Source organism: Oryzias melastigma, linkage group LG23 (assembly GCF_002922805.2).
Source record: "Oryzias melastigma strain HK-1 linkage group LG23, ASM292280v2, whole genome shotgun sequence".
Classification (NCBI taxonomy): Eukaryota; Metazoa; Chordata; class Actinopteri; order Beloniformes; family Adrianichthyidae; genus Oryzias; species Oryzias melastigma.
In genome coordinates, this window is record NC_050534.1 from 21,342,222 (window position 1) to 21,352,098 (window position 9,877).

Consider the following 9,877-nt stretch of genomic DNA (forward strand, 5'->3'; position numbering starts at 1 on the left):
TTTCTCTTCAATAAACCAGCTGTCTGCCCGTTTGTGACAGTCAGACCTACTTCCTGTGAAGACTCCTGCTGTGGTTGGACCGCTAGAACCTTCGTTTTCTTGGGTGCTGGCGCTTTGCCTTTTTAGGCTTCATGGGAGGCATGTTGTCTAAAAATGTGTAAATTGACATGATTATAACGTATGATCAAAATCTGAGGTACGAATGACCAGTGGTGCAGAATAACCCGCTTTTCATAACCCATGGGGGCTACCTGTCGCCCGATTCTATAAAGGACGTCATCCCTGACGCCTGACCGCCACCGTCTACATTCATGATCACAGCAATGGTTTTAAAACCTGGATGATTCTGCCGTGGCCTCCTCATCGCGCGGTGACCGTTGTATTTGTGACCGTAGCATCAGAAATATCTGAGTTGCTGATAAGTTCAAAGTCTTTTCTGAAGTATCCCAAAGAAATCATCAGTGACAAATACTTTCATCCTGCGTTTAGTGCAAAAATACCAATCCTTACAAATATTACTGATAAATATTTTTTTCCACTTTGAGTAACAATTTAAACCAGTGATTATAACATTCCCATAAATATGACCAAAGATTAGAAAAAATCTCTATAAACTGTCAACTTTTCCTGAAATCTGCTGGAGAATCTGACATTTTATTGATCAGGGACCACAAAAACCTCAAATTTTAAAGGTGTTGTCATATCAAATGTGATTCGTGTAACAGATTCGCATGCCCCGCCCCTCTTTTGTCGCATAACAAATTTGCTCCTCGTCGCCTTTCAAAAAATGTGTTCCTGACGCTTCAGCCGCATGTGGGAGGAGCTACCATGTAATGTTTTTAGGATGATCGCTATAAGAAAAGATCACTGTGGATATCTCACAGAATGTTCTCTAAAAACATCAGTAATCTCCATGTTTGGGTTTATAATGAAAGATTTTCCCAGTGCAGACACAGGTCTGTATGACAGCCGCTTCCGCAGTGTTTCTGTGTCTCTGTGGCTCAACTTATATGCTCACTGTTTCGTATTAATCCGAGGGTGAAAAAATAACTTCAGGAGACATTTTTCTTTTTCTTTTAATATCTCGATGAGGCCAGAGCCGGCAGCCTCCGAACACGCAGCGGCTCTCTGTCTGCCGGCATATCCAGTGAGTGAGCTCCGCCGCGGGAGCCAAAACTGGCAACCTGTGTATCACGCCTTCACCCAAAAGTATCCGGATGAGCTATGAGAACGTGCGGCTCAAACGTGTTAACGAAAAAGATGAAAGTTCATGTAAAAAAACGCTCGCTGTGGATTAGTATTCTACCAACTGTTCGAGTAGCTGAAAACATCACGCGCCCAAAGCTGAGTTCCTGATTGGCTGATGAGACGAACTGTCAAACTTCAGGTATTTACATTTTATCCTGGTCGCTCAAATCAAGCTGCTGGCGTACCTATGCGTCACGCTTGTCGCTCAAATTGCGCCGCAGGACTTCAGATCGCCTCATGTCGCGCCATTGACTTAACATTGAAACTGGCTGCACGGATCACGTTCGGTGTGAATGCACCTTCAGAAGGCTAAGACACGCTGTACTTACTGAAGCTGAAAAACGCTGAAGCTGATACCTAATTAAAATACTGGCGAAGTGCCAAATTAGCCAAAAAAATGTAAAAAAATTCTAAATTAGCCAAACAGCTAGCATGTTGCTGAAATATTAGCTAAATCCCAGATATTCCTAAAAAACTGGAAAAATGTCTAAATTAGCCAAAAACACTTTGGGGGGCCGTGCCAAGTGTGGAGGGGGGCCGGATCCGGCCCGCGGGCCGTAGTTTGGGGACCCCTGCTCTAAAGTGTTAAAAATAAAACATTTTTCTGGACAGTTTGCTCCATAATCGCAAAAACTCAACATAAATTCAGGTTAAATGTCGCAACGTTGTACTACGGGTGTAAAATTTTCGTTACAGATGATGTTGTTTGGGGTTCAATAAAATACTGATAGAATGAAATATCGTGATGCTTCCTTTAACGATACTTGTATCGATTTATAATGCTGTCAAAACAATATTTAATGAGAATAGTAATTAAAATATTTAATTAAAATATTGTATGAAGATCAAACAATGTTGAGCGCTGAAAAATCTCTTAATGTAAAACCAGAATGGATTTGTTTGTGATACTTAATACTCATATAATTAAATAAACCGTATTTTACCATTTTATTAACATCAACAGTGTATTAATATTCAGATTAAATGTTTTTTTTTTTAAAAAGAACCTAGGATATATTGTGATATGTATCATATTGACACGTTCTTGTCAGTACACATCCAGACGTCATTAGCTTGTGTCACATTTCCCAGGAATCGGACGATTTTGTTCCAGTGGACCAACACGGCCTGAACAAATTATTTTTCTTAAATGAATCCTCGTTAAGAGAAAGCTAAGATGTGATCCACATTCAATAACGGATTAGACGGCATTCTTGAACGCTCATTGTGATGTTCACACTGAAGTTAGGCTACCATTGACTGTATATGAGAACTGGACTGAGTGTCTCCTCCCCCCATGTTCCAAACAGGAAGTACTTTTTTATGAAAGAGAAATAACAGGAAGTACTTGGCTCCAATTAGCCACATTTTATATAATGATAATCCACATTTTTTCATATTTTTGTCAATAGTTTAAGTTTTGTAGTTTAAGTTATAAACTGACCAATCAGAAGCCTCAAAAAAGTGGGCAGTCTTGGGTCAAATGTTTGACAGATCCTTCTAACCCTGCTTTCAGTGGTAGGGGTGTGGTCTTCTAACATGCTCACTCCTGATTGGTTAGAGTGGTTTTCATAGAAATGTTGATTCTGACCAAACAATATCCGGTGTTGTGACAAGATATGTATCCCTGCCAGCATTTGATTCCCATGTTGTGACACGACTTCTGGCATCATGTTTTGTCTCAAAAAGATGGTGGATGTTTATGATATAGATTATTTTGGGAGTTTATTGTCATAGTTGCATCTTTTTCCACATTTCTTACGTAAAGCAACAACAGGGGGCTGCAGATCCAGCCCGCCAGAATCTGTTCCCCCCAAAAGTTTGCGCTAGATGCAACAACTTTTTATTCACTGTCCATTGTTAGATAATTCCATAACAAATTCACTTTCATAAATCACGTTTCTTATCCTTAATTAGCTGAACTAAAGTAGTTTTTTACACAAAAAGCTGTCATTGTTTTATGTAGAAAATGTGCGAAAAAAATGCAAATATGACAATAAACTCCCAAAATAAACGATATCGTAAACATTCTCCTTCTTTTTACGCTTTTTTGAGACAGAATTAGATTTTTATTAAATCAATGATGCCAGAAGTCGTGCCGGACTGGGGATACAAATTCTAGCAGGGGATGCAAATCCTGGCACAACGCCGGCTCCAACATGGCAACGACCAAAAGAATGACGACTGAATTGACTTCATGTTGTTGGAACCAGAAGCAAATCCTCGCTCAGTCCAGCTCTCTTATACAGTTAATGGTTGCTACCCGGCACTAATTGGCATCTTCTCGTGTTTCTGTGTGTTTAAGTTGTTGCTTTCTAGAGAAAAACGCCGCACGGAGCGTTGTGTTCTTCCACAAATGAAGTCGTCTAGAGCCGAGGCCTGCAGACAGTCGTGTCATCCTCCTGACTAAAACAAAGGTTTGCTTTAAGCAGGCGGAGGATTCCTCCACCGAGGAGAAGAGATTACATCAATGAAGCTGAAAGTGAAAAGAGGACATCCGCCGCGTTCTGCCGTTTGATCTGAGACGCCTCGTCTCACAAACCTCCTCGGGTGTCCTCATGACACCCCGAGCGACGAGCCTCTTTGATCCGACGAGCTGCAGTCAGTCAGGCAAAACACTGACGAGAGCAAAAACGCAGATGAGATAACAAGATCTCAAAGAGCTTTCAGAGGAACGCCGTGCAGATGGAAGGAAACAGAACTTTCTCAGGAAAACACTTTGATAGTTCCTGTCTGCACGTGTCTGCTTTTATTTTGAAGGACTTTCCACCTTTAGCTCAGCAAGACATTATAAGTTGTTTAGATAAAAAACTTGTATTGTTTTTTAGCACCTTAAGAATAAAGATGAGAACTACATGCAGAAAACATGCGACTAAACCACACATGCACCGTTCATGAAGGTTTTTGGAGCTTCTCTGCAGGAGTGATCATCTCCAAAGTCTAAAATTTTAATGGAAACTTCCTGTCTTTCCACCTGAGTGAAGCTTTTGATGCATTTTGGATTTTTAATGAACCCCTACGACACAAACGTTCCTTCACTCCAGATTCTCTGTTGGTTTTTCTGCTCCATAACTTTCACTGAACATCAGATCTGACTCCGGAATCTTATAAAGTATCTGGAGAGATTCCCTCAACAGAAGCGTAAAGATCCCAGAAGAAGATGGAGAGAAATTCAGGAAGAGGGTTTTGGACCAATGTGGATCCATGAAGCTCAAGGAGAAAAACAAAGCTGACAAACGTCTGATGAGACGGAAGGGGAAGTTTCTTATCTCCAAACATCTGGACTCAAACTAACCCAGTCCAAACTGGCGGTGGTAGTGTCATAATGTGGGGTTACTTTGAGGATTTGTTGTTAGTAAAGGATTGTAGAGAAGAAAATCCTTCAGCAGTTCATCCACTCCAACACATTCTCCCTCCTGAGTCGTCACTTTTTGACGTTTTGGGTGTTCCCAACTCGTCGATTTTTGATGTGCTGGCAGTTTCTGTTAAATTGCGGGTCTGCAACCCTTGGGACGCGGTACCGGATGCGGTACCGGACGTGAACCGGGTTAGGGTACCATAATGGACGAGAACTGGACGCATCTCAAGGACCAATCCGTGTCCGATACCGTATCCTGAGGGTTGTGGATCCTTGATTTTGTGTCCTGTTTGTGGTCAGTACCAAAACTGATACCGGTTCGGTACTGCATCCAATGCCGGTAAGGGTACCAGGTTTGGGTACTGGGTTAGGGTACCAGTGCGCTCTGTGTCCCAGTACTGGACTGGTCCCAGTTCGCGGCCCGGAGTTTGGGGACCCGTGATTTAATGGGAACAGCCAGTATGTCAGAAAACGATGAGTACCGATTCTGGGTTTTGGTACCAGTGGGCTCCGCATGCTGCTACTGGACCGGTTCTGGTTCACGGTTTGGAGGATGTGGACCCATGATTTAATGGGAACAGCCAGTATGTCAAGAAACGAGGAGTTGGGGAAACCCAATATGTCAAAAAGTGACACAAAGGATTCCTCAATCAAACGTCAATATGAGACGACTAGGGAATAAGAACCGGAACCAGAATCCAAACACATCAGGACCTCTGAACGGAGCAAGAGGAAGGTTGTGGAGGGTTCTGGTCAACGTTTGGACTTACGTCTGACAGAGGTTTAGGTTACTTTAGAGGAAAAGTCTCTCAAGATCTGAAGCTACGCTAACATTTAACATTCAGATGACGATGTTCACACTGGACAAGCAGGGAGGGGCTTCTTCTTCTTTTCTCTTTTTTTCTTTTTCTACTGTTTACATACCCGCCACCTACAGTTGGAAGAGTCTTAGTGGGAAATGTCAAAGTGATGCAGATCTGGTAAATCTTGCTCCAGTTTTTTTCCTTCACAGCTCCATTCTGATATGTGAAAACTTGACACAGACCACAATTATTGATTTCTCCTTCATGATCCGCAAATTAAAATTTAATTAACCATCCATACACCACCACTGAATCAGAGTCTCTGATTGGTCACAGGTGCGTTCCATGCTTGTTTGTACCAGAAAGTGACGTAAAAACTAGCGTAGCAAAAGGCCTATTTATGTTTGTTAACAGACGTTTCATTGAAAGTGTTCGCTTGAGTGTTGCCGAGGGCGATGTTGAACGTAGCTTCAGATGTTTAATGTCTATGTTTAAATGTTTAGAAGGTTTTGGAGGATGTTTGGTGACCTTAAAAGTCACATCACCTGCTTTAGGTTTGGAATCCTCGTTAGTTTTCCTTCAAAGTTCTGGAATTTTATCCACTGAATAAATGTGGAATTGTGGATGGATCATTATATTTTATTGTTATTAATGACCCGATGTTATCTTGCGCTCATTTCTAACTTGTATAATTTTGACAAAATATATTTTTATGGAGAGTAAAATATTGAAAGTTATTTAAGGTTTAAGTTTATTTACTGTGGAGTAATATTTCTGCCTTTTTATTATTCATAATTATGTTAAAAAGTTACAGTTTTAAAGTTTTTAAAATTGACAATCTGATAGCTTTTAGGGCTGTTCTGGCATTTACAAAATTTTTTTAGGCTGTTTAGCTAATATTTTAGCTACATGCTAGCTGTTTTGAATCGCCTAGGGGTTTTTATGTTTTTAAGCTAATTTGGCATTTAGCTAATATTTTAGCTGGATATCAGCTTCAGAATTTTCAGCTATCAATTTCAGCATCTTCACCTATTAGTTTCAGCATCTTAAGCGGCTAAATTCATCTTACAGCATTCACACTAGCATTATAGCAGGTAATGTACCTAGTTAATAGTTATGGTTAAACGTTACAGTTTTAAAGTTTTAAAAAATGTAGTTTTAGAGTGTTCACTAAATGTTTATCCTGTTCGGCCCGTGACCTCAGGTGTGTTTTAGATTATGACCTCTTGTGCGATTGAGTTTGACACTCTTGACGTAGAGGAACTTTGAACAAACTGGAGGACAGGAGCAGCATCTCCTCTGATCAGATGATCTGATCTGATCCTCTCTGGTATTGGATGATGGTTCTGGTTCTGGATCTTTAATTAAACTTCCTGACGGTGAGCTGGAGACGACCCGGTTCAAGGACGAGGGTTTGCCCCGCCGAGGTCACTCCGCGGTCCTCCTGCAGGTGAGCAGGAGTCACCTGCATGCAGCAGGAGGAGGAAGACAAAAGCTGCAGCAGGAGGCGCGCCTCCTCTCCTCTTTTCTTCACCTCCCCTTTCATTAGCATTTCCCCATTAAAGCGTCCTCCTCTCCTTCATTTACTGGGAGGAGGAGCCAAACGTTGGCACGGCGACGCTGCAATCCAAGACGAGGCTTCAACCGCCGCACAAATATGTATTGTCAGCAGTGTGCATAATCACCCCCCCACCTTCCCATCAGCCTCACCTCCTCCAGCAGAGCCCGCCTCCCCAGTGAGGAGCCACCTCCAGTGTATACATTACACACCACCTTCTGCACCGACCAATCAGGAGCCGGAGCACGGAGGCAGACTTGGAAAGCACATAGTTACAACCGAGGATCTATAGGTTTGGCTCCGAGCAGGAGGCGGCAGGAGGGGGCCGGCGGGGCCGAGCGGCCGGCCGGAGGAGGAGGAGGAGCGGTCATTACTGTGTTGGGCATCCCTGAAAATGTGCTGGCATGGCGCCAGAGGAGGCGCCGCCGCACAAACCGCCCCCCCCTCACTGAAGCCCATCACTCAGTCCAGTCATTGTGCTGAGGAGGAGCAGAGGAGTCATGAGGAGGAGCGGAGGAGTCATGAGGAGCAGGGATGCTTTCAGGCTCAGGTGTCTGACGGAGGTAAAGGTCAGACCCCCCGCCCCCCCACAGCCCGGTCTGGACCATCATCCTTCAGCCTCAGACAATGAGCAGAAGAGTTGCATGAAAGGTCATCCTGCATCTCCGTCCGGCAGGGATGCTGGTTACCATGGATACCAGAGGAGGATGGAGATGATCCCGGAGATTAGGAGCTCACCTGAACACTAAAGCATGCAATAAAAAAAAATAAAACAAATCCACAAACACAGATGTCAGGCAGGTGAAGCCCTGCAGACACCGCTCCTCTCCTCTCCTCCTCCTCATCTCCTCCTCCTCCTCCTCCTCCCTGAGGCGCCATGCAGCACTCGGGATGAACCCGCAGATCTGACGCCTCCCGCCGGGCTGTCAGCCCGCGTTTGAACGGAGCGGCACGAGCGCTCAGCACGCGGGGGGACAGGTGAGCGGAGGGCGCGCGTGCTCACCTTTGACTTGGCTCTCGTATTCCGCGAGGATTTCTTTGTCCTTCTTGCTCTTATTTAAGTTTGACATGTCGCGTGGAGGGGGAGGAGGGGGGGTCAGTTCCGGTGGAAAAAAATTGATTAAAAAAAAAAAAGCCTTTTTATTTCCCTCCGCGTGCGCCGCCCGACTCTTCACCCGCGCACGTGCTCGTCACATCCATCCAGTGCCGCACAGCTGTGACCCCGCGAGGAGGAGGGGGTAGGAATCGCGCGCGCTTTCACGGGAGTCGCCGCGTGGACCTTCAGCACCAGGAAAAAAAAAATGTTCTCAGTCAGCTCGGCTCGTGCAGATGCTCCCGCGTGCGCAGACGAGGAGGACCGGACACGCCCACTAGGTAGACACGCGCGCGGCCGGACCACACATGCAGCAGCAGGGCGCGCGCGCGCTTTAGTTAAATGTTTGCTATCGGCTTCACCCCGCCTTCACCTTTCACGCACGGCGCGTGGACAGCGCAGCAGCTTTTTCGCGCGTGCACCTGGTACCGAATATGGACCGATGGGTGTGTCTGCGCGCGAGGCGGAGCTGGCGCGTGATTGACGCGCAGTGAGTCACGGACGCCTCCCAGAGATGTTCACGGGGGGTCAGAGGGAATTTCAGGTCCTTCCACCGTCAGTGGGTTGAGGGTTCGAATCTCTGATTAAAAAAATAAAGAAATATTTTAAATGTTTGGACACGCCTGCATTTATTTTTAGTTAAAATGTTAAAACTCCCAAAGAAAAGAACAAAGTTTGTAAAATTAAGTGCAATGTCTTATTTTTTTAATAAACAAAGTTTAGCAAATATATATGTGGAAATCTGTTTATCATCAAATGATTTGATGCTGAATAGCTTTTCCTTCTGTGTCTGCTGCCCCCTACAGGTGATGGAGTGTTCTGCGGTTATTTTAATAAAGTCGTAATACATGATAATTCACTTTTTTAATTTTATGAGATGTTTAGATAACAGATTATGATGTGGTTTGTTCAACATAAACATGATTTATGAAGAAAGGGGGTGATTTGTTCAAGGGGGCGTGGCTTAGCCCACTCTTTATAGCGCCTCTGGGAGATAAATGATGATAAATGATGGCGGTTAATGACAAACCAGAACTGTTTACTTTAAACAGCATATGTTACTTTAGGAAAAACTCATAAACTGAATTCTAACACATTTTGATCACGTGACCCCGAAATCACAAAGAGCTCCTTAGTTCAGATTGACTCTACAGCTGTTTAAACCCGATCTTACCTACTATGTCTCCATCTTGTGGTCATGTATGGTACTGCAAAGGGTTTAAAAAATCCATCACATTTTTGGTACTTAAATTGCAGAAAATTAAAAATGAACTGTTTGAAAACGAGCACGTTATGTTAAGAAAATTAGAAATAAATAATATGTAAGCAGAAAAAAGTTTGAAATCTTAATTTTCAATCTATATGTTTCTAGATGAGTTTTAAATTCTTGCATTGGATTAAAAGTAATTAAGAAAAATGAAAAAAAATTAAAATCACTGTTTAAAAACAAATAATCATGTTTTAGTTATTTTTGTTTATGTATTTTTTTATGAAATAATTTTACATTCAATTGATAATTCATTTTAATACTAATATTTTAAAATAATTAATTTATTTTTCATTATTTATGCTCAGCACTTTGTGGTATGTCATTTTTTTTATAAATAAAGTTTGATTAGGCGTTTATAAGTGGCTGCTTTACATCCTTATTTTATGTTTTTATCACAGTTAACCTTTATTTAAGCAAATGAGTAAAACATAAAGCTTGGAACTTGTTTATATAAACAGGATATATAAATTTACAGTGAAAACCGCCGGCTCTGATCCGTATCTTCACACCTGTGTGGTGTAAAGTTCACATTGTGATGGTTTCAGTT

General features: G+C 42.8%; 1 protein-coding gene across 1 annotated transcript in view; it reads right to left on the bottom strand.

Moving 5' to 3' along the window:
* The window catches only part of srgap1b (SLIT-ROBO Rho GTPase activating protein 1b), a 44,895-nt gene extending 36,236 nt beyond the window's left edge, over nt 1-8,659 (bottom strand). Inside the window, exon 1 of the mRNA XM_024284628.2 lies at nt 7,971-8,659. Coding sequence (XP_024140396.1) covers nt 7,971-8,037 — 67 coding nt within the window. The 5' untranslated portion in view covers nt 8,038-8,659. The remainder of the gene's footprint in view (nt 1-7,970) is intronic.
* Between the last annotated feature and the right edge of the window lie 1,218 nt (nt 8,660-9,877).